The sequence below is a fragment of the Balaenoptera borealis genome, assembly GCF_965194805.1.
Source record: "Balaenoptera borealis genome assembly, chromosome: 11".
Taxonomy (NCBI): Eukaryota; Metazoa; Chordata; class Mammalia; order Artiodactyla; family Balaenopteridae; genus Balaenoptera; species Balaenoptera borealis.
In genome coordinates this window covers 31,370,006-31,395,650 of record NC_138868.1, presented here as the reverse complement: position 1 = coordinate 31,395,650, position 25,645 = coordinate 31,370,006, and the positions used below count along the sequence as shown (strand labels likewise).

At 40.7% G+C, this 25,645-nt stretch overlaps 1 protein-coding gene and 2 long non-coding RNA genes across 5 annotated transcripts in view; 2 read left to right on the top strand and 1 right to left on the bottom strand.

Annotated features, from left to right (window-relative positions):
- LOC309606028 overlaps positions 1-25,645 on the top strand; it is a 139,567-nt gene that overhangs the window by 3,458 nt on the left and 110,464 nt on the right. The gene's annotated exons all lie outside the window — the stretch shown is intronic.
- The window catches only part of LGR4 (leucine rich repeat containing G protein-coupled receptor 4), a 97,262-nt gene that overhangs the window by 23,602 nt on the left and 48,015 nt on the right, over positions 1-25,645 (bottom strand). For all 3 annotated transcript variants that reach the window (XM_082342420.1, XM_082342422.1, XM_082342421.1), the window contains exons 2-4: positions 22,562-22,633; positions 5,508-5,579; positions 4,182-4,253 (exon numbers count right to left, since the gene is read on the bottom strand). In XM_082342420.1, coding sequence (XP_082198546.1) covers positions 4,182-4,253; positions 5,508-5,579; positions 22,562-22,633 — 216 coding nt within the window. The remainder of the gene's footprint in view (positions 1-4,181; positions 4,254-5,507; positions 5,580-22,561; positions 22,634-25,645) is intronic.
- LOC309606021 lies at positions 5,587-15,219 on the top strand. Its single transcript, XR_014231605.1, has 2 exons — positions 5,587-9,326; positions 9,448-15,219. It is a non-coding gene; the product is annotated as an uncharacterized lncRNA (long non-coding RNA).

The window sequence follows — 25,645 nt, the reverse complement described above, 5'->3', positions numbered from 1 at the left end:
TGAGAAAAAGGATTTGTGGTGACTCAAATGGTTAATCCTTATGCCTCAATCCACATGTGGGTGTTGGTGGCACACCCATAAATGTAACGAGTTTGCACTTACACTGAGATCAATGTTTCACAGAGAAATGGTCTTAGCGTGGGTTTGTACCAAGGACCTACACTATTAAAATTCATCCTAACTAACAGACCAAAAACCAAAATACTGTAACTGATTCTTTCAATAGGGGCAGTAAATGGCATTAGATATCTCACAACGTGAAGAGATTATGTGGCTTAAGTTATTTTACTATTTCAACTTCATTTGGCAAGAGATAACTATTACTTTATTTAAGTGCACTTGAGTTGTTAAACAGTTAACAATGTATTAACTAAATTCCCTTACTATTTTCGTCTTTAAAATGTGCTTCTTTTCCCTATTCTCAAAAGCCTGTTTTATATCTTACTGAGACTCACATACTTTTTTCTCTTGCCGTAAGTGAAATTACAATAACAATTTTAAATGCAGCTATTTACTGATGAATGTCTATGTTATCATAAACACTTGTTCTGTGTAATCAAAAGCTCTCCCTTTTTCTCTCTACTCCTCACTTACCAATAATGTAGACATCATAGTATTATATTCTGTTACCAGTTTCAAGTTCAAACTACTTAAATTCTGTTACGGTAGAAAACCTAGGAAATGTAGTCTTTGAAATCCTTTAATAGTCAATATAAGTGTGAACAACTATAAAGAAAAAAATTCTAGTGGAGCAAGTTCTGACATGTCATTTTAATATCCTGCTCAGGCAACGCTTTAGCCATTTTCATGGCTTCATGGAAAGTTGTTAGGTTAGCTTTTTATTAATATCTACAATTCACTTTCAGATTTTATAGCCATCGTCACCCACTTGCAGCAAACCACTTCTGGTCAATTTCAAGCCCTAATGAACTTTGCTCCTTCTGAGCACTATTTCAAAACCACAAGGAAATCTTTCATGTAATTCAGGTCTGAAGATCAGATTTGCAAACTGACTCAAGTGTTGATAACACTGTTTTACACCAGGACAGAATTTCAATTGTATCTAACTTGACCACTGCACCCACTATGCTAACAAACCCATGAACATTTCCTTCTTAAATAAAACAGGCCTGGCACATAGCTCCTTATATTTCTGATACATATAAAAAAATCCCAATGCCTTTATTAAAAAAGTAGTTTGACTCCTCTCCTTAACCCTACCTCCCTCCCATCCCAATTTGGGAGATAATTTAAACAATGCACTGCACTCAGTGAGTGATGAGCACAGTATGCTTGTTTAAAACATTATTTTAGAGGAAGAAACCTATGATTTTTGTGAAAATACTTTATTTTTTTTAACTTTTTATTTTATATTGGAGTACAGTTGATTAACACTGTTGTGTTAGTTTCAGGTGTACAGCAAAGTGATTCAGTTATACATATACATGTATCTATCCTTTCTCAAATTTTTTTCCCATCTAAATGATCAAAAATACCATGTGCACTTTAGAGTACTTATGGACCACAAATTAGAAAAAAATCTATTTGTATATTTTCTTGGTAATTTTTCTAATGTCCAAAGACTTTAGCTTTCTCTTTTTCAGCCTTCCAACTAGACAAAATGATTATTTTGATCATTAAGTCTTGGGAAATAAGAACAATCCTGTATGAAGGTTTTGAAGGAAAACAAATTCTGAAGAAGCAAAAGAAAAAGAGAACTATTTAAAATGTCTAATGAATTCAGATCCAAGGGAGGTAAGATGGCTCCTTCTGTGTACATCCGTCCAAGGTTAGAAATGGTGCAGAGGCAGCAAAATCACGGAACTCATTCCAACCTATTCCCTGAAATAGTCTATTTGGAATCCTATTCAATTAGTGATGGCAAATAATGAATCCTTATGTTCCATAACTCGGCATTTGGTGAAATGAGCTACTTAACAAATATCTACCTTAAATTAAACTTATATTGAAACCAGAACTTAAATGGCCAATATCCCAGATACTCCTTTTTATGATAGTAGATACACTTTAAAGTTTAACCTTTACAGCACATGCTATGCTTTACTAGTACATATTTTCATTTTCATATTACTGCCCATTAACTACCAGACTATCTAATCTAAAATCAAAGGTAATCTATAATTTACAATTTCCAGTGATGTGCTTTTGGAGCAGTTATAAATGGTTTTATATCAGCGAGTGGAAGGGACAAGCCCATCAGTCACTTTCACCTATGTCTTCTCTAGCTCATGTGCATCTCTACAAATGCTCACCTTTACAGTTATTTCAAAGGGCAATAAAAAAAAATTTATGGGACAGATTAGTACACAAATATGTGATGTGGTTATACCCTAATTTTATAATTAAAATTATAAACACCTAAGTGTGATAACTATTACAGTTTTTCATTCAGTGTTTCTCAGAACTTCTGTATCCATGAGGATGATCTGGGGAAATTTTTTAAAATACAGCTTCTTGGACCCTACCTTTAAAGAGACAGTATCATGACTCCTAGGGTATGGCCTAAGAATCTGCATTCTAGCAATATCCCCCTAGTGATTTTGTTGAGGGTGGGCCAAGTGCCACACTTTGAGAAACTAGGCCCTAGTCCCACTGTATTTAGTGTTAGGACATGAACTGAGGCAATGCAAATTTGTGTTCACTGTAGAATAAGAAACTAATGAAATTGCTTGTTTTAAAGACCAATTTTTCATTACTTTCAGATGATTCCTTCACCTAGTTAGGCAAATTGGGTAATCTAGTAATCAAAAGAAAGAACAGATAAAACAGTCATCATTATTAATATTAATAGATTCTACAAATGTTTACTGAGCACTTACTACATGTCAGATATTGTTAAAAGTGCTTTTCATGCATTAGAGTACCTGGTAGGTAATAAGCAAACTACTGCACAGAGAATTTTAAATAACGTGCCCCAAACCAGCTACCAGCTAACAAGGGGCAGAGTGGGGATGCAAAACCAGACAGGCCTGTTTCAGAATTCTAATTAATCTGAATTTATCTGAACTTCCTTTGAGAGCAACGTAAACATTCTGACAGATAAATATGCAAAGGGCTTCTCCTAATCTTGGTGAAAGATTACAATAACCACATGCTTCAGTTCAGTGCTTCTCAACCTTTTCTAAAACCGAGCCCCTGAAGACAGAGAAGCTGGATCTTCTAACCCAGGGATGGGGAGACCTGACAACACTAGTCCACAACACGCAGTCTAGTCATGAACAAATACCTGTTTATGTAACATAAAAATGGTTGTTTCTTTAGAATCTTCTGTGGGTTTGCATGGTTCCTGTGATACTACTGTTGCTTACCTGATCCCCCCACTCTAGGGGGAAGCGGGGTGTGCATAGCTAAACCATGGAGGTAATGACCCCCGTTCTCCAGGTTCATATACATATTAACACATACATACGTTTATATGGGAAAGAATTCAAACAAGAATAAAGTGAAGTGCTATGCAAAAAAGCTTTTGAAAATAGTGGCTAAACATGATAAAAACCAAGAGCTGAAATCTTTTTTGTAATTTAAGTATAGTTGATTTACAATGTTGTGTTAGTTTCCGGTGTACAACAAAGTGATTCAGTTTTACACACACACACACATATATATATATATTTCATATTCTTTTCCATTATGGTTTATTATAGGATACTGAACATAGTTCCCTGTGCTATACAGTAGGACCTTGCTGTTTAAGAGCTGAAATTTTGAACATTCCACATCAAACCAAACTTTCCTCAAAAAAAAACCCGAGAAAAAGACAGCACAGGCGATTAAGTCACCACCCCTGGTGAGTGTTCAACATCCACAGATGAGGACCCATAATTAATTTGCTCTGATGATCATTACCACCTGAAACAGAAACCTCTCTGTGGCTGTTTCTTGAGCGTCATGGCACAAGACTCTAGAACTTCTGTACACACATAACCCTGATTCCACAGAGGGTGTAATCACCTGCTACATGCAAGCTTATAGCTTTCTCCCAGCCTTGGAGACAGGATATTTCAATGGACATTTCAGTAACAGCAACTAGCCATCCCCATTTTTATCCCAGATGAGAGGATACATCTCTTCTTTCCCTAGGATTACAGTTCTTTACCTACTTAGTAGCCAGAGTGGTCTCCTAATGATTCAAGAATGCAGAAAACCAAAAAGTTACTTACAAAGACTGCAAAGCACTCAGTCCTCGAATGGCTTCACTGGGTACTGTTTTCAACTGGTTGTTCTGGAGAGTTCTGGAAGGAAATTTTTGGTTAGTGAATAAGAAGCAATTATGACCATTTTTTCTTAGAAGAATTTAGAACCATTTCTTTCCAAAAAAAATCTTTCCAATAGCAAAAAAAGGAGGAGGAGTCGAGGTGGAAAGCACCCAAGATAAGAGAGTTGCCACAGAGCAAGAGGCATTTGTCGTAAAGCCAGAAATGAAACCTAGGCCACTGTCCCAAGCCATCTCCTAACACAGACCTGCTGGGTCAGCCAGGATTGTTTCATTCTCAGGAATTAAGGCACCCTAATTAATATTCATCACCCAAGGTACCATTAGTGTTAACTGGGAGGTATAACAAGTTAACTGGGAGGTATAGCAAGCAAACCCACTAGAATCCCTAATGCCTTTTCAAATTGAAATAAAGCACAGCCCAGAAACACATACATTAGAGAAAGACAATTTTGTTAAGAGGACAGCAGACCCTGACTTCTTAGGGGGCAGTGGCCACGTCCCCAGTGAATGCAGGGCCAGGGCAGAAATAAAGCTTTAATTATCTAATACTCTCCGACCTGGAGAATGGAGGTACAGATCAGTAATGAACATGAAGTCTTTACTAGTTTTGCCTAATGTCCTTCCTGGTCATATTAATGAAATGACTGCCTGACAAGAATCATCACCACCAAATGGAATGGAAAACGGCCCGTCTAACTCACTGAACCAGAGAGGTCTAGTGACTTACAGATGGTCACCCAGCGAGGCAGTGGCGAGGTGGGGCCAGCAGTCAGTTCACCGGCTCCCCAGTGTGCCAGTTCCTCACCACTACCAGGAATTTATTTCCTGATCTCTCGCAGGCCCTGTAAATCATAGGCATCTCAATTCCCTTTAGCTCTAAAATGATTTTACATTTGGAGATCTTGGAAGCCTTTTTCCCTTTAGGGTCAGCTCATGCAAAGTTCTTAGAGCTATAAACGAGGTAGAAACAAAACCTTACCAGTGAAGTTTAAATACGATTTTGATTCAATGCATTAGCCACACAAAAAGCCTAACATTCAATTGTAATGCACCAGAGGTCAGAGCGCCTGTTATTTAGACGTTAACTTTTGTTATCTAGACCCAAGGTTGCCTAAATCAGCCTCTAGCCTCCCACACTACCCATTGGCCACTCCTTAAATCTTTTAATCCTGAACTAAAAGAAACTGTGCTTAACCTAGCTCCGAGCATGTTGACTACGCAGAAAGAAAATACACAGCCAGCTGTGAAACTCTAAAATTGCATTACTTACAGAACTTTGAGTTCTTTCAACCCCGACAAGGCCTTTGGGTGGATAAAAGAAAGGTCGTTGCCAGCCAGTCGTCTAGGAGAAAAAAAAAGTAGCAAGAGAAAAATAGTAATTCAGACTCTTAAAATTCATAACTCACAATAACCCAATCTGCTATTGAAGCTCTACATTATACATCTCTCTAGTCTATCCGACATTAAACATGGACTTAAACCTCTGCTAAAGCGATCCCAAGGTTCTTCCAATGAGATAAATGCCTCTAGAATTTTTTTTTTTAACTTCAATACAATAATTTAAACAGGCACATTTTTATTCTGGTGAGGTCAAGCAAGCCAAAACATATTAGACCAAATTAAGTTTGCTATTCATGGTCACTCTCGGTCGCTTGCGGTGTTTTCCAGGTGCCTCATAAATACAGAGCACTGGGCAGCAGGCAGGAGTTTTATACAGATCAGAGCACACCAGTCTGTCAAGGAGGAATGAATGCCTTCGGGAGACAAGGAGAGCCTGTCATCTCTCCATAACCAAGGGCAGCATATTCCGTGCAAAAGAGAGGCAAAAAGTGAAAGTCACTATAAGCATGACTTTCCAAACAAAGGCATGTTTTTTTTTTTAAAGATAAATGTTTTCCTAAAGACATTTCAAAGTGACAAATTTAAGTGCGAGTAAGAGTGGAGTAAGAAAAGGATAAGAAGTCCTTGGGTCCTTTTGTAAGAGAGGAGCACGCAATTCATCCTGAGCCCCACGTTTTCTCCCATTTTCCCAAACACTCAGACATGGGAGGAAAAGTTGGACAGAGAAGTTTAGGGAGAAGAAGCAGGAAGCAGGGCAGCAACTCGTATGAGTGACTTGTAAACAGGTGAACGGGAGGCAGGTTTTCAAGTACAGTTGACCCTTGAATAACAGCGGGTTTGAGCGGCATGGGTTCACATCCACGCAGATCTTTTCCAATAGTACATACTGTACCACACAGTCCGAGGTTGGCGGAATCCGTGGATGTGGAAGAACCTTGGATAAGGGGTGGGAGTGGGGGTGATGATACATTATCAGTGGATTAACCCCCATGTTATTCAAGGGTCAACTGTACTGACTTAAAAATGATAGTTGCGTGCCCCGATGATTAAACATAGGACTGTTCCAGCTTCCTGGTTCCATCAGGGGAACTCTCCCAAGCAATGAGATTCTGTATGCGTGATTTTTTTAAAAAATGCTTTCTCCCCATCAGGTCTTAGGATCATAGTCATCAAATCATATTAAATCCTCCTCGAATGGGTCTAATTTCCATTGCCCTTTCTCTTCTTTCTGTAAGCACCCTGCCCTCCTGAGCCTTATTCGGCAATTCATTCATTCACTAAAAAGTTTCATTCACTGATTAACAAATATGAGCACCTATTCAGCTCCAGGCAGAGGACATCCTTTCCTTAGACTTCAAGTCCCCCCACTTCAATCTGTTCTTCTTAGACACCCTGATTTTAGGGACATAAGGAGGGCTCCTTTACCCTTCCTAAAACTTGAAGTCACAGAGATCTGAAACTCTATTTTTTAGATGCATTATTTTCTCTTGAAGTTTTTGTCCCAGTTAAAATGCAAATAGCCCTGGAAAGGATAATACTTGATCCTTACTAACTAAGCATTAACACAGAAATGTGTACTGAAGATGTGTGTGTGTGTGTGTGTGTGTGTGTGTGTGTGTGTGTGTGTGTGTGCAGGGAATGGGAAAGTGAAAGAGGACTCAGAAACCAAGAGTGAGTGTGTAGAATTATTTCTTCAATTGCAAGGACAACCATGCTGGATTCTCAGGCAACACTACAGGTTTAACACAGGGTTCATGCCCCTAAACTAAATTCTCCCTAGAAAGCCCTCTCACCGTGCACGACTTTGTTTCTCACAAGGCACCCTAGCACCTAAGCTCTAAACTGCATGCCCTTCAAGGGCATCCCTCAACCCAGGCTCACAACAGCTTACTCTGCACCATCAGCCTCATGGCCTTTCACCTCATGGGGTCCACCATATGTAAAACGAGGGACCGCAGAAGATGGTGTTAAGACTTTTCAACACTTCTATTTAAAACTATTCCTCCTCAGCAAATCCTCTGGGTTCTAGACTAGCCAGCTTGACCACTATGTCCTTAAATGCTTCACCTCACAACCTCATCTTCACCCCTTAAATCCCTGACTCCAGTGTGACTTCCCTAGAAAATGTCAGTTCTTACCAACATGCCTTATGTGTGAATTCTTGGAAGGCATAACTAAACAGGCTACCTTCTACTGGCTGTTTCTAGCACATTAGTTTTTATAGGCCAAGTACAAAAGCTTCCAAGAACAGAGCATGCATCCCACAATTCTGTCACCACCTACCAGTGTGTCAACCCACTAGTCAGAAATTGCATTCTCAGCATTTCCTCCTTGAAGACAGATAGCATCCTATAGTCTACCTTAGTGCAGGCTTAGTACAAGCCCTCTCGAGGGGCTTTCTACACCCCAGACTCACTAATTACATTCAACTGATAATGCTCATAGCTGTAATGCAGTGTGTAAAAGGTCACATTTTATAAGATCAAATTGGACCATTAGGACTAGAAGGGACAATAGCCTCCTTGCCCCCAGGGCAGCAAGTAGTCACGTGACTCTGTTAGCTGCAAGACCAGCCTTAAGAAGCTCAAGTCCACCAAAAAATGAACACTGTAAACAGACCAAGGCTGTCACAGGATTCTTGTGCTTTCGTCTCTTACTTTTGAATGTCCCCCTATCTATGGGCTGTCCTTGAGGAGTTCAGTCTATTGTACTAGGGCTCATGAAAAGAGGATTTTACAAGGTGACAAAGGAAGTGGCAAAGCACAGAACACCTGATTACCTTTACTTGTCAACAGAAAACAGTGCTGAGCCACATTAGCCAAAACATTTACTTCCTTTTCCCAATGAGCTGCCTCTTTATAAGCCTGGGAAAGCTAAAGGAGCCTAACTTCCAAAAGCATCCTTTCTTTCTACACGACTTCCAGTTCAGAGAAATGACCAAATGAGCTGTGCACGTGACTTATCCTGAAACCCAGGCTTGCTCTCTGGAGAAGCCAACACTGCTAGGATGCGGGCAGGGGGCGGTGATAATGCTGAGCAAGGGGGGGCTCACACCACTCTGATTACTTCGTTCCTTAGGAGAGTAAACAGATCAGGTGGAGCCTTCAGGAATGTATCTACCCATGTTTACCTAGCTCCTGGGTTAATGAATAATAAACACAGCAGCCTCTGCAGCTTCAGCAATTGCACCCTCCCAAGCCTCTTTATATTTTGCTGATTTTATGACCCAGTACTTCTTATAGTAGACCCTGGGGATGCTTCATGTCCAAAAACTCAGATCCAGGAGAGAGCAAAGTGAATAAAGAACAGGGTTAGGGACAAAGTCCCAAAATCTCTGGGAGAAAAAACCCTACCATGTCATGTGCCCAGAGCAGTTAGAGGCACTGAGCTAGGTGGTTTACATTCTTTCCTTTTAATCATCTCCTGACAGTGGCCTCACTCCTGAGTCCCTGAGAGGTTAGGTGACTTGGCAGAAGTCACACATCAGGTAAGCAGAGGAGCCAGCTTTCCAGTTCTCGCCTGACTGGCTCCAGCGCTTATCCGCGTCCTTCGGCAACTCGATGCCTCTGGTGTGTCACCAGGAGGCTGGGAAATAATTCCCAGAAGGTGAAACAAAGGGGACCTGGGCAAGTTAATAGCCTGGTTTGAGGAGCAACAGCTCTCACCCAGCAGATCAGTGCTCACAGCAGGGACTACGGCATTAGGAGCTCAGAACTGCAATTATGGAGGAATTTCCCCACAGCCAAAGGTGACCAGCGGGAAACCGGGGAAGATGGGATCCCTGGGTGGCTAAGGGTGGCGGGTGGCATGCCCTAAATTCACTCTGACTCTATTTAGGGTACAGAGCAGTCTCCACTGTGCTTTTCTAGCAACTCCCAAAGAAAAAGAGATGGCTGATCCCGAGGAAGAATTTGTCACCCATGGCCCTCTACTAGCAAAGGGCAGCGCCTTCCCCTTCTAGGCCTGCATTTGTCTGCACTACACCCAACAGTTTTCTCAGCGTCTCACTTCATGAGGACCTACTGGCTGGCTCCAGAAAACTTTTTTAATGTGGTAAATAATGATATTTATATCTTTTACTATTCTTCCAATGACTGTGAAGCCCTAAAGAAAAAACTCATTAGGGTGAGAACAGAAGAGTGAAAAGTGGTACCATCTTCTGCCTGCTAAAGGTGGGCGGTCCCAGGCATCACTGCCTACCCCTCTGTGTCCCGTAGCTCTTCAGTCTCCAAAGCCCATAGGGAGCCTCGTGCAAAGTCTCCATCCATCCACTCTTTTACTCTTCCTCCTGCCACCTGAGTCTAGACCCTCATTTTCTTCTTCCTGGATTATTGCCATGAACCTCCACAAGACTCCTGCCTCAAACCACTTCATTATAACACTGTGAGATCTAAATCTTAAAAAGCACAACTCTGAGCATTTTCCCAAAGGCATTTTTTTCCCCACTGAATTAGCTAGAACTTCAGTATGATCCTCTCTTCCTTTTTCACCTTATTCCCGAATGTTCCTTGTGCCCTACGTTTTAGGACACCCTGCTTTCCCACCTCGGACTCTTTGCTCACTCATGGCACTGCCTTTGTCTGCAATACCTCCACTCCAGTCTCTGCCAGCTGAAACCTTATTCATCATCATTGCAAACTGCATGCTACCAACAATGTGGAACTATTATGATATACCCTTTCTTGGATTCCACAGGTTATATCAGACGCAGCTCTCTCGTCGGGTGCATCTTATTTTGCCTCTGGTTACTATGAACTTGTTGCAACTCCTTCAACTGTATTATAGGTGCCTTATGGGCAGTGACTAGGTCGTATTCATTTTGGACCCTCTTGTGTGGGACCTTCGATGAAACAGACACTCAGTATTTGCTGTAATGCCTCAACTAAACCCCAGTATAAGACTCTGGATTCAAAAAAGGTAACACTGCTATTTAAGGTGTGGGGAAAGCTGACTTCGCTTTTCTGCATGTTTTCTCCTCTTGTTTCATTGCTACTCCCCCACTCCCCTCTGCTCTCCTAACGGGACAGAACTACTTGGGCTTGATTTGAAAGTGCTATGGCAACAATTTTCTTTCTTAACCTGTTCTGGTAGTATATTTTCTTAAGGAAGTGGGATGGACCTTGAGCATGAGAACACCATCTCCCGGTCAACAGTGTTATCTCAACACACGCTTGGTCGTGCACACAATCACACAGAATTAAAACAAGTCTAGCAGGACTTCAAATGGGGACACAGTCTATCTCAAGGCAACTCCTATTTATTCTGCTTGTTAAAACAGTCCCAGAAGCAGAGATGGAGAGGGTAGAGACAGAGAAAGGGTGGAGGAGAGGGAAACTGATCCATTAGCCTTCCACGTTCCCTTCGGATTTGGAACCGTTCCAGGAAACAGGATACAAGTGTCTCAGCATATGATGTCTTTATGAGTCTGTTTTGTGTGCACTTTTATTCATAAGGACCATGGATTCACATTAGGGGCTCCTTCTAGGGGAGGCTAGAGTTTTCAATTATATCCTCGATTCTTAATGCATATGCTACATGATATTTTCTATCTGCCATCCCTCCCAGAAGAAGGAAAGCAGGAACAGCGCTGGTTAAATGGACACTGGTCCATGGTCACCTGTGCCAGAGGGTTCCTACCTTCGTGAGATGCGCTGAATAGACTGGGATTTCTTCACTTGGGAAGCAATTTAAAGCAACAAGAGAGGCGAGTGTGAAATAGACAGTATGCCAATTGGTGTCATGTCTCTGAGAAGTGCCTGGATCTAGGTTTCTTCTGGTCTATGACAGAAATGTCCCCGTAGCCATTTGGCTGGAATTCCAGCCAAGAATCAGTGGGGTAAGGACTATACTATCCACACTGACTAGACACATGGGCTGGCTAGGGGGAGGGCGGAGGAGGGGTCAGAAGCTTCCAGCAGCTGTTGTGAGGAGCCATGGGGAGGAGCCAGCAGAGGGAGGCAAAGCAACTGCAGCAGGAAGGCCCAGGCCCCAGCACGCGCTGCAGGCAAACAATAGAGAGATTTGCTTGTGGCAATTTCTCCGTCCCCTGGTGGAGAGGACCTGGACCATAGGTGACAGAGCCACAGCCTCCCAGCCGCTCACATGCCCACCGCCACTCTGCAGAGGTGGTTACCGGATGGCCTGGCCTTGTGGCAAGTCCTGCCAGAAGAACGACAGTGAGCACCACCCTTCCCTTCTGGGCCCCGTTTATCTACCCCTTGGCCACGGCTTCTCGCCTCCCTCACCATTTCTTTCCACACCTACGTGTCCCCACCCCCAAGAGATCCTCATTCAACGCCATGCATACGACCTCTCCCAGATGGGACCCACACACATCCGGGCTGCCCCTCCTGCGGTGCCATTAAATTCTCTCGAGTGGGTGCACCAGCACGGTGCCACGCTCTGGGCCAAGTTCCACAGACGCAACCATGAGCCCTGACTCTGCCTTCAGAGATGGCACGTCCAGTTCAAAACTGAACTGGGCCAGGAAGGCCACGCACGGGAAAGCGTCCAACAGGAGGTGAGCGACGCTCTCCTATGAAATATAATTTGACATCAGCAGGACCCAAAATGTTTGCAACAGTTTTAAAAGTAAAATTTAAAAAAACTGATAATGTGTACCTCTAATAAGTCCTTAATCATCTATTTATTTATACCTTAAGGCCCTACTATGGGCTCAGAACTCTGCTGGCTCCTGTGAAAAATTGAGAGCTCAGGAAGTGTACTGTTCCCATTTAGGGATATTTGGTATCAGTACATCTTAACAAAAACTAACATTTGTGTAACAGTTTTCATTGTCATTACCCCACCATGTTGCAGTGGGCCTGCTCCTGTTATTTTTTTTTTAAACAGATGAGGAAAGTGAGCCTCTGTTTCCTCTGTGCCTTGTCTAAGATCCTACAGCATAGCTAAAGAATGTAAATCTTAGAAATAAAATAAGGTGATCAAAACAAAATAATGGAAACTCTAGAAACAAAACCATGTTGTTTTGTGACTGACTTCCAAAGGACCAAAGGATGTGGCTCTTTTCTTGGTAATGCCGAGGGCCAACCACTGACTAGCATCCTTGACAGGTCTCCTTGGACATTCTTCCCACCAAGGTTAAATAAACTTCATCTGCCACAGTAGAGCAGAGAGTCCTGAATCAACTAACAATGTTTTACCCTATTTCTTCACATACCAGGGAAGAGTTTTATACTTTCATATAACTTTCATGGAAGAATATGTAAAAATTAAATATATTTTTTAAACATGCATGTATTAAGAACCCTTATTATTCCCAAGGTTTTTTAATGTAGTCTTCCTTTGCAGAGAGGGGAAAATTATTTCATATATATATCATATTACATAGTTCTGTCTAAATGCACAAAAATGAAAGTAGTAATGTTTAACAAAAAATAAGCTTGTCCTTGCTAAAACTCAGTCTACAGGCCATCTAGAACTCTTCCACATACTAAAAGAGCTTTATTCAATTCAAGAAACTTAAGTTCCACCGGCACCCGACTGCCCTTTTGTGTCTCTCACTTCCTCTTAGAGTAAGTAACCCATAGAAGACTTTATTTTATAGGTAAATCAATAAAAACCCCGGCAATAGTTACATTTCCTGAGCAAAGTTTATCCTGACAACCTAGTCATTTATCTTCTGGCACTAAACACATGTAATATCTAGCCATATGAGGAAACATGTTACAGCTTAAAAAAAAAAAATTACAGCTAACATCAACCAACAAATATTGACCTTCTACTACAAGCCAAACACCATAGGTATGGCAAAGTTAAGTACTGAGTTTTCCCAAGACATTTCTCATTTCTTTTCTTTTAAATAAGGATAATTCATTAAACATAAGACGTCAATGGAATTTAGTTTTTATATAGGCTGATAATAAACTCAAAATAAGAAGAGATCCTTTGTCTTAACCCTTCCCTCAATTTCAAATTCAAAAATGTGGTCACTGTCACCAAAGGTCATGCAGGAGGTGTGTGACAATAAGTGCTGCTCTTAGAGGAAAGTCCATGGAGTTGAATAGACAGGTGCATACTGACACGCTTAGAGCACAAAATAACAAGGCACTCAATCCAGCATTAAATGGTGAGGGGCAGAGAAAGTGCAAGAGGAATTTGGATAAGGACCAGGGAAGGCTTCTTATGGCAGAAAGGGCTCAAAATAGACTGAATAAAATGGGTAAGCTGTGAATTGGATAGAGAGGAACTATGGTACATACTGTTGGTTGCCTACCACATACCCACTCAAGACTTCGTGGCAGAGCCTGGGTTTATTCAAATATGACTTAGCTCCATGAGTAAATTCTGATTGGTCTTAACCAATCATGCTGAGAAAAGAAATTACATACATATACTAAGAGAAAAGTCGGGAAGTATAAACAACAAAATATTAACCGTGGGTATTGCTCAGTGCAAGATAATAGGTGATTACTTTTCCTCCCTTCTCCTTATCTTTCTATGCATCCAGACTTTAAAAATTGAGTATCCATTAATTTTAGGATCATTTCCTTACAAAGGCAAGTGCATCAATGATACAAATATTTCTAGCAGCTCTAATGTAATCTTTGACGTATACATAAAGTCCAGCAGGGGAAAATGATGAACAAATTCTGAGTTAAAATTCTACTAAAGCATAAAACAATTGTGTTAAATAAGCATGACTTGACTAAGAGTGGACAATACATGAAAGAAATGACTTAGCCTATTTCCTTACTGGAAAATTCAATCATGCCAGTAGAATATTAAAGACATTTTCACTTACTTGTAGTCAGTACTACTTTTAGTCAAAGAACAAATAATTAGCTTTGATTAAAATAGGTAAATGAGCCAGCAAACTGTGGTTTCATTAGCCTCTCTACACTTTCTGAATCCCACCTGAAACACTTTAACAACGAACTGTTGATTCTCCTGCTTGATTTCCCCTAGTTGCTTATGAAACACTAACTTATCAAACCCCAATTCTGAGTATATCACATGTTTCACTGCCTCTACTTCTAAGCTGCTAAGCACTATAGGACAAAGTTACAGAGCCTGTTGGTTCCACTGTAAATTTATATTATCTAGGCTTTAACCTTCCTATTCTTCAGTGATCCTTTGTTCATTTCAGGTTGACCCAAGTAAACAAACATTTCCTACAGTTGTCTACTCACTAGGTTCCAGTGAGCCGTGATAACTATGGTTTCTTTCTCTCAGGCGTGTCTTCCTTCCCCCTTCTGCTTCCTTTGGGGGACTTCTTCTCTATTCCAGGTGGTCCTAGTGAGGATGAGCCCAGGACCCAGGATGGACCATACCAACCCAAACAGAAGAGAGTGACTGGTTCAAGGATAGGCACATGAAGCCAGCCTGGACAACGAAAGTTCTCCTAGGACTTTTCTGCTGAAAGCAGCAAGGAAGACTTTAGATATTCATCTTGGATCTCAAGATGCAAAGATGTACGTGGGGGCTGCTGAAGGTTATTTCTCCCACTATAGAACAAAGAACAAAGCCAAAACACAAAAGTAGAGACAACTGAAGCTGAGAAATGGAAAGCATGAGAAAACTCTCTCAACTGTGAAACCTCGAGATCCAGGACAATCTGAAGCCAATTCCACCTCTAGACTTCCTAGATCTACATGAAACAATAAATCTTCTATGCCTCAGCTGGGTTTTTGTCTCTTACACCCTGTGGACTCCTGTCAGATACTGGACATATTCCAAACTTTATCTTCTCTCCCCAAACCAGAAACTACCTACTAGCAGACCCCAAGTGCCTGCTTCATGATGAACTTCTTTATCCCAAAGTTACTCTCACAACCCTCAGTAGAAATGACTCTTAAAAAAAACACAACTTAAATTCAAGGCCTTTTCTCATAATCTGGCTGTGGGCACCTTTCTCTAGCATGTCAATGTTGAGCCTTCATTTCTTGTGAAAAACCTCCCTTCCTGCAGCTCCCCGGGCACAGTTCTGCCCCAGTTCTCCTGCTCCTCTGGCACTCGGTCTTCTTCCCACACCCTGATTCAAGTGTTTCCCAGCAAGTTGTCTTTGGCCTCCTTCCTTTTCCTTCTACCCTCTCTTCCTTGGCAAGCTCTTTCAACCTAATGTTTCCAGTAATCCCCTCAAAATAAAAGACTCTGAAATCTATACCCATGAAACTCTATTCTATAATCCACACCCATAAATCTCTAGTCTCAACTCCACACCTGTATTTCCAGACACCCCTACCCACCTCTCACCTAAATTCAAGATGTATGTTCAAAAACTGCATATGCTGTCTTCTCTTCTGAAACAGTTTCTCTTTCTGCATGGTCTTTCATTTTGTCAAAGCACCACCAGACTCCTGGTAATCTAAAAATGAAGTGTTATCAATGACACCCCCTGTCATCCCAGCTGAGATGTCCTCTTGCTTCTATTCCCATAACATCTTTGGCTGAGTTCCCTCCTCTCTCTCACTGCCTCTCATCTACCCTAGTTCAGAGTCTCACAAGTCTCACCTGGACTATTGCCATTATCATCTTCATCTGTCTCCTACCCTCTCTCAATCCCAAGCATCCTAACCTCTGCTATGAGATTATACTGATGGAAGGTCACATCTGATCAAGTCATTTCCTAGCTCAAAAAACTTCCATAGCCACTCAAAACTTGATACCCCTCCATGAGTCTGCCAAGAAAGGTCCTCAGCCTGGCCCTGAACTCCTTTCAAGGTTTCTTTCCCATAATTTCCTTTCAGGAATTCAGCCCTAAACTCAGACCAAATATCACAGCTTTCCTCCTCCCTATCCCAGTCTGTCGCCATATCTTTGCTCAACCTCCTTTTTCCACATCTCCTCATGAATAGCTCCTACTATCCCTCGAGGCTCTCCAGAAATGCCAGCTCTTTGATGAAGCCTCCCTTAATCTTTTTTGCTTGAAGTTATTTCCCTTCTGCTTTGAACTCCTGTAACTCTACAACACCATTCACTCATCTCTCTCGAAGGCAAGAATCCCAGTTTAATTCAACACTGCACATAGTGCTTTACCTAACACAAGTTTGGTGAATCAATGGATTGTCTAATAAGTCTTTCCTCATCCTTTCCACATCTACCAGGCCCATTACTAAAATGCTGTGTGACCTTGGGAAAGTTACTCAACCTCTCTGAGGAAACACTCAGCTTCCTCATCAGCAAAATGGGAATAAATATAGCTTACAGAATTTTATGAGTTAAAACAAAACAATGGTTGTTCTAGGAGGGCCTATCTGGTACATAGTAGGTCCAATTAGTACAAGGTCCCTCCATTTCTCTTTTCATCCTTATAACCTAATCTGAGAGCTCTCCACATGACACACAGGGAATGGTATGAATCAGAGCATTGATACTCCTCTGTGAGATGATTATGTACTTCCCAACAGCAAGTGTAGGGATCATCGCTACCAAGTCATCCTATCAGAGCACTAAAAAGTGGGACAAGAGAATGCTTCAAAGAATGTAATATTTTTAACTGTCAAATATCACTGGAGCAACTGAGGAACTCTTTTGCCTTTTGGGGGAAATTATTGCACTTGATAAAACTTATCTGAGAAGCCTTCATCAAGGGAGTAAATGTTAAGCAAGTCAAACGTTAGTTTGGAAGCAAAGGAAATTCCTTGTAAGTACTGGAAGAGAACAATCGTCAGCTATTTTCTAGAACTCTAAACAACCCAGTAAGACTATTTGAGACTACTTATGCATCTCAGAGATATGAAAGGTGACAGGATATAGTGGACATGGCACTGAACTAGGTAGGTCTAATTCTGGCTCAGATACATACTCACTGCGGCACTTGGAACAAGTCACTCATCTACTGCTGAGCCTTGATATTCTCATCTATAAGATGGTGTGGCTAGACCAGAAAACCTCATTCTAGGAAGACCTCCCTGTTAACAAGTGTTTTGTTCAATGAACTTATTACTAAGGGGAATGTTGGGCAGCCAACCACCTTTGATCGTTAGCTGTGGACATACTTAGAATTGTGTAGATGACAGTAAATAGATGTCCTCTTAAGCTTCCTTCCAATCCTGTGCCTCTTGAGGCAGTATCACAGCTTAGAAATTAAGAGGAAAGACTTGAATCAGATCGACATGTATTCAGATCCTGGCTCTGCTATTTACTATATGACCCAGAGAGTTTATCACCTCTCTAAAACTTCCATGTCCTCATCTATAAATCAGGGTGATGATAAATTCTATCTACCTCATTGGGACAGGGGTCTTGTGAACATTAAACCAGATAGTATGCACTAAGTTTTTGGTACATAATAAACTCTCAATAAATGTTGGCTGCCATTATTATTTCTATTGAACCCTAAAATAATTTCCCTTTGCCAGGCTTGACCAATTTTAATTATATGCAGTAACTCAAATAGAGACCACAAAACATAGTTTTAGAAATTCAAAATGGATTAGCAAGACAGCAAACAGGTGCAGCTTGTGGTTCTAAATTGTATCCTGAACCAGAATTTTTTTTTTTTTTTTTGCTATAAAGAATATTAGTGGAACAGCTATCAAATTTGAATAAGAATTACAGACCAGATAATACATATCAATGCTAGTTTTCTGAGTTTGACAATAGTACTGCAATTATTTAAGCAAACGTCCTTGTGTTTTTGGAATAAACAATGCACTATTTAGCGGTAAAGGAAAATTATGATTACACCTTACTTTCAAATGGTTCAGAAAAAAATCTACACACATTGAATATTGTGTGCACGTATGTGTGTGTATACAGTCTTATATGTAAGTATTGGCTAAATTAAAGTATTTAAAATTTTTAGTTTTGACCCACTCTGTATCTCCCTGTTCAAATTACTTACTAGTCCTCTTTTGTAAAGTAATGCCTCTACTTAGAATTAATTGTCCTACGTACCAAAAAAACGAGTACTCAGAGACCTAATTTTCACTTTAGCATTGCAAAGAGTTCTAAAGTCAAAGTACATTTTGACATGGATAGAACTAGCCCAGTCTTATAGTATGTATTAAACAATAACTGTGCAAGTGCCAAAGCTGGCAACGGTTTCCACTGCTGTTGCAACATCTAAGCTCAAAGTAACATCCATGGATTTCTCAGTGGGAGCCTACAGAAAAGTAGTTGGATATTCCTTCTGCTGTTTCTAATTAAATCAATTTCACAACTCCACATTTCAGCCATTCCCTAAATGGCTACCAATGCCCTGACAGGTCCCAAGGAGAGCCAAAAATAGTTGCGGCGGCATCACATCAGACAACCAATCCTGTGGATGCTAAATTAATATTTTCCAAAAATTCTGCCTTTCCTTTCACGTCGCTAACAGAAACCTATATCGGCCCACTCCAATTCCCATCTCCAGGCAAAACAACCTCTCCCCCAAATACTTCAAGAAAGACTGCAGTGTTTAAGGGGATTAGTGAAATTTACATTACTCATGTCAGTGTAGCACTTCATGGTCACAAAGCACTTTTACGTAAATAATCCCCTCTTCCCTTTACAATACTACTGTGAAGAGTCCCATTTTAAAGAGTAGGAAACTGAGGTGAGAAAATCAAGAGACTGTCCCAAGATTTTAGACATTTTATGGATTGAATTCAGGGCCAGAGCCTATGTTTTTAGATACCCAGAGAAAGAAGGGGGAAAAAACATCAGTGAATGGCATCTAGTCATTCAGGACAAAGAATCCTAGTCGCCTCCCTCTAGCTCACCCTCATACCCAATTCAACTCCTTCAGGATAAAGCCTAGACTCCTTAGCTTAAAAAAGTCCCCTGATGATCTGGCCACATCTCCTAACATTTCTCTACCTTTCAGTATTTCACATTTCTCTGTATTTCAACTGGAATAACTAACAACTTCCTAACACTTCCTAAGTGTCCTAACACTTCTGAAATGTCTACCTCCATGCCTTTGCACATACTATAAGGGTCTTCCTGGAGTGCCCTTACTACCCATCTTCACCTGGCTAATTCCCATGTGTCCTTCAAGACTCAGCTGAAGCTATTCTGCAAAGCTTTTCCCAAATCCTCCAGTCTCAAGTAAACAGGTTATTTCAGGCTTCTGCTGACCCAGCATTCACTTGTTGGACAGTCTTTACCACGTCACACCAAGTGTTGGTTCCACCTATCCCTCTGGACCCATGTTATCCAACTGAACTTTCTGCAATGATGGAAACTTTCTATATCCACACTGTCCATCACAATAGCCACTAGCCACAGGTGGTTACTGAGCACGTGAAAGATGGCTAATTCAACTAAAGAACTGGGTTTTTAATTTAATTTTAATTTTTGTAAATCTAGATTTAAATAACCACCTGTGGCTACAGCACAGCTCTAGACTAACTGTCAGCTCCAAGGACAAACACCATACTTACTTGTCTCGGTATCCCTGGCACCCACCACAGGACCTGGCACAGAGCAGGATTCAGTGTTTGTCGAAAGAATAAGTGAATGTGTAAGTATCTATAAACACTTATTAAGTTGGGAAGTGATTCCACCCAATATTCCCAGCATTCTGGATTATCATATAAAATTCGGCCAAACCAGTCACATCTTGTAAAGCGCACCTTATTAACTATCATGGGGAAAAAAAAAAAATCCTCAGTAAATCACTCATTTCTGCTCAGGGCACTTTAGCTTCACAATCACGCTTAAATGACTTCCAGATGACTTCTGGACAAAGGGTGACGCTGTTTATGAAATATTACAATACTCATGCAGCATCATTTTGGAATGTCGAACTCAACTGCAGTGTTTTATAAAGAAAAAACATGGGCTTCTTACCCTGATTCTATTAACATAGAAAAGAAATTCCCTTGAATGCCTTAAGTATTCCCAGCATATTAAAGACTATTCTGAAGAATTCTGTAAAATTAACCATCAACTCTCCGACTGAATTCATTTTTGAAATCCCATACAGTATTTGGAGAAGCTGTACAGACTTGATTTGATGGGCTTCCTCACTGCCATAAGCAGAATGCAGAGAGAACATGACCTCCTACAAAGAACTAGCAGTCAAATCCAATTTGGTTCCAATTAAAACTCTCGGTTGACAGAATTCATGAGCTTGACATATGCTCGGTCATTTGAGATTTTAAGAAATCCAAGATGCGAACTTCACAAAGCAGAGATTAACCAGGGCGGACTCTGCGTCCAGGCACCCACTACCAAATCCCTCCGAGTGCCCTGGCTGGCAACCAAAGGCATCGACAAACTGGTCGGCACACACCACCCACCCAGAGCAAGGAGGGCTTCTCCATTTCCCACCACCGCCCACCCAGAGCATCGAGGGCTTCTCCATTTCCCACCTGGTGCGTCTCACATTCCTGGTGGTGATACAACGGCTGAACAACTGCTCATTAATGGCCTTTCGCTGAATAATTACTTCTGTAAAGGGAGACTAATCCTAAAGTCTAAAACTGTATGTGAAATAAAAAGAAATAGGTGAAGCATCCTAGAGCTTGATTGGGAGGGAGGGAAGTGAGGGATTCAAATACATAGTTCACTGCTTTTTCATTGAATTTAAATGTTTAATTAAAACTGAAGAGCTATGTCTTACAAAAGAATTAATGTTCACTCAAGAAAAAAAAAGGCAAAAATAAAGTAAAACCTAACATTTAAACCTTGTACCAATGGCAACAGTTGGTATATAGGCTGCAGCTTTGTTTCCCCTTTAGGCACTTTTAAAATAGTGAAATAAATACCAGCCAGCATTTACATAACACTCACTCTGCTTCATGCACTGTCCTAAGTACTTAACATCTATTTAATTCATTCTGTCTTATCTGCACCTTAAAGACAAAGAAACTGAACAGAGGGAGGTTAAGTAACTTGACCCAGTTCACAAGCTTGGAAGTGGCAAATAATCTCTGTCCAATTTTTTCTGTGGGAACATTATGTTCAACTAAGCAGTGTGGGAAGGAAAACTTCTCCTTAACTTCACTAAATCCTTAACTGCTGTTTCAATACTCTGTCAGAAGAGGCGAGCACAACCTGCTTGGCTTATATTTGATTCCTGTTCCCCATGTGCGGGGAGGGGCCGAGGTAAGATAGGAGACAGTCACTGACTTGGATCTAATACTCAACAGCTGGCTGTAGGGTACAATCCGTAATATGAATTTAGATTCCTTCAGGGCCATAGCTCTTTGACGTTCTTACCATCAAACTGTCACCTTCTTGCCTCTACATATTACATAACCCACTGGCTTAGCCGTTTTTAAAAGCCTCCATTTAACTTGAGTCAACTCTGCTTTTATTTTTTTAACCTGGATTCTTAAAATCTATCGTTCCCAATTCCTATAAAATCTAAAAGTGCTTCTTTTGATGATGAACTTCAAATAAGTGTGGAGAGCAAAACAAAATGGAGGTTGTAACAGGTGGAAAGAAATTTTCCCCCATGTAAACTGTTAAGTTGGAAATTTTAAACTGTTAAATTTCCAATTTTGGAAACTGTTAAATTGGCAGTGAGATGCCACTGCCAAGTTCGGAAACAGCCTTAATGTTAAAGGTGTTCTCAGAGACCCGTAAGATGCTCCACGCCCTCATCCCAACCCCCAAGACCACCTGCCAATGTCCAAGGAGACAAGTTTTCTGCTCATTCACGTAGAGGCTGTCTGCCGCATCATGACCCTGAAATACTTTGGATTATTCTTCATGGTTCTGTTATCCACACAGCAAGTCCTGTGGCAACCACGGTAATTACACTGCAGGCTTGTTATCTTGGGATAACACTGTAATTAACCTGTGTCACTGCAGCATTCATGGTCATAAGAATTGCGGCAAAAAAGTCCTACGGAAGTAGCATTTTTCATTCTGGCTTTCAAAAATAACTCCAGCAATCATACTTCTTAAAAACTCAAATTTGTTTTGCCCCAAAACATATGATTTCCTCTGTACAAAGGCCACTGAACCAAGCTCTCTGAGTGCCCCCTGAGAAACGGTAGACTATCTCTGTCATAAGAGCTCCCAAAGAGAACAGGAGAAACAAACAAATAACCAAAAAACATTTCTCGAAAGAATACTTACAGCTCCTCTAGAAAAGGGAAGTTCTTAAATGCATCTTCTGGTAAGTGAGTAATGTTGTTCATGCTGATATCCCTGGAAAACAAAGTTAAGAAGATTGTTAACTAAGTGATATTAGACTTAAAGCACTTAAGTCAACAGAAAAATAATTAGGTGCTGAAATTTTGTAAAGAAGCAAGAAAAATGAGCATAGAAGACAGACATAGGAATAGTCATAATTTAGCTTCAGAATGCAATGCTCAGAAAACAGAAAAGTTAAATCTTTTATTATAAATTACGTCCCATCATTTATAACATACCCAGATCCTGGGTTTTCACCCTTTAAGTATTCTTGGAAAAAAATGTCTCCAAAGACCTACAATAAGTGAGCCGATGTGGCTTTTCATTGCTCTGGTATTCAAAGTGCTGTACCTGATAAAAATAAACAAATGAATACCCAGAACTTGATAAAAGAGATCTGCAGGTACGGATGGCTTCTTAAGCCACTGTCTGGGATAATAAAACAGGTCCTAACTGTACCCCAGTCGTATTTTCTGCAAAACCTATAAAAGTCCTCCAGGTAATAGCTGTAAGTAGATTTCATTTTTAGCCTATGAACAGATGCAGGCTGCAAACAAGTGCATACATGACAGGTATGCGGTCCATTTCCAGTTTTTCCTTAAAGAGGCAGCAGCAAGGAGGGTACTCACTCGACGATATCACTTGACAATTAACTAGTTCAAGCAGCTGAAAAAAATTCTTTATTAACCATTTCCTTCTTCCCTGGCAGCTGCCTTTTGAACTGGCTTTCCCCTTCCACACTCTACTTAATCTGGACACTGTGAAAGGCAGCTGAAGGCAGCCTCACCAGGGACAGCCCCCGCAGGCTCTGGGTTGCCTGCCTTACCCAGATGCCTCTGCCTCTTATTTGCTGTTAAATTATCTGGCTCAGCCCAGAGGTCTCTCCTTTCTAGAAACCACCATGAAAATTCACACGTGTGACTTTCCCACAACTGGATTAGACATAATAGTCTAAGGAGGTGGCAGAGACATCAAGCACACAAAAACCAGCCGACAACAATACCACTGTTCTTTTCACTACTTTGGTCAGGTAAAAATTTCCTTTAAAGGACACCTTGAGTATCAAGGTAGGTGAGTCCCTTCTCCCCATCTTTCCTCTCACGAACATTTAGAAATGGTACTTGCATCTCTTCTTACTAGCCTTTCCCAAGGCAGGTTTGGAAAACTTCTTGGCTTGGGAATAATAAGAATGGCAGTTGCAAAAACAGCAGTAGCAGCTAACATGTTGAGAGTACTGATCATGGGATAAGACTGCGTATCAAATCTCACTTTACGATTGGGGAAACCAAGGCTTACTGGGGCAAAGTAACCTCCCTGAGGCCACCAGCAAGTGGTGTAACAGGAAATGTGAGCTCCACAGTCCAAGATCTTAACTCCAAACTCTGAGTCTTCTAAAATATCATTTGAATCCTGCTACTTTGCTCCAGTACGTAGTTAAGACATAAAGCAAACCCTGAGTCCTACCAAGGTTAAAAAGAGGGACGGATACTGCCTCCAAGACCTTGGCACAATCATCAATGAATCTCAGGAAGAGCGCTTCTGCTTGATGATTAAAAACAAGAGCTATAAATAGCTTTAGCCATTGAAGAAACAAAGTTCTGAAAATTCTCTGGAGACGAATCCCAAGACCATACGGATTCACATGCATTCCAAAATTGTCTATCATTAAAAACAACTCAAATTCTACTAAAGATAACTTACAAGAAAAACAAAATTAATATACTTCTCAAGGAATTATTATTTTTAAATGCAGGCCCTGATACTAATTTAATCAGCTATCATTATCCCTGGAGAAGGGGGAGGGGGAACCCTTCATTTTTCATAAACACTGGAGCAAGGTGAGAGAGAAATAGCACCCAAATAGGGGTCAGATGGAATATTGTTTCATCCTGGGCCTCAGTTTGCTCATCTGTACAATGGGGGAGTTGAACTGATTGACTGGGGGGCTTCCTGGCCTGACATTATATACTTCTGTGATTCACTTTTTTCTTCTTTTTTTTGGTAGTTTTCATGGAGGGGCTCATCCTCTCTGATGAAGATATACGAGGTTCATCTGATGGAAAAGGCATGTTTCTGAAAAATTTACCATAACGCAAAATTTAAAGACTACTAGTTTGCCATTATAAAACTACTGAGTCACTCCCACTGGAGCACATTTGCCCTTAACCAATAAATTCACTCTTAAGAATGCAACAAAACTTTTACTCACGTTGAAAAGTAAAATAATAATGAGTAAGCAGTGATTCTGTAAAACATCATACAATTTTGGTGTTCTTTTGTCATTCCAATAAAAGGAGAAAGGACAACCATAATTTGTTACTTTACAAAAGAAGGCACTCCATACTGTTTCCTCTTAAGTTTGGCACACCTGAATTCAGGTGAGTATCACAGCAACAGAAAAACTGACTGACTGCCTCATCAGAAAAAGACACATAATTATGAGAGAATTTATACCACACTCTTCCCTGCATTCCAATTTTTAAAAATGCATACATCTATATAACTCTCATTTTTTTCCCCCTCAGAGTAACAAGACATAACAGGTAGCTTTGCTGTGAGCTATAAATGCAATTAGTGGGACTCCATATTTACAAACTAATATGTGTTAAACACGTGGTGAGGTTTTGTTTCAAAGCTTCAGGTTCAGAAACAACACTTGTTTCCAAATGGATGTGAATTTCACAGACTCAGAGTTCTATCTTTCTAGGTGTTTTCCATCATATTTTCTAGGCCTCAGTTACAAAGCATTTGTGAATAAGGAAGAGAAAAAAGTAAATAAATAAAAGAAAGGGAGGGGGGACCTGGAAGATGTTATCTCCAGAGAAGCTCTGGAAACATGTAGTTACAGAGTATAAGGTGGGTGGGTACTCATTTAAAATAATGAGGACTAATGGTGATAAACAACCTACAGACAGCCTTAAGAGTATATTCCAGACCTGACATCACCAATACCGACAAGAGAGCTTGAGGCTGGAAAGGATGCTGGGGGTGACGAGTTAACTGTAACCATCTACAAATGGAAGTCCT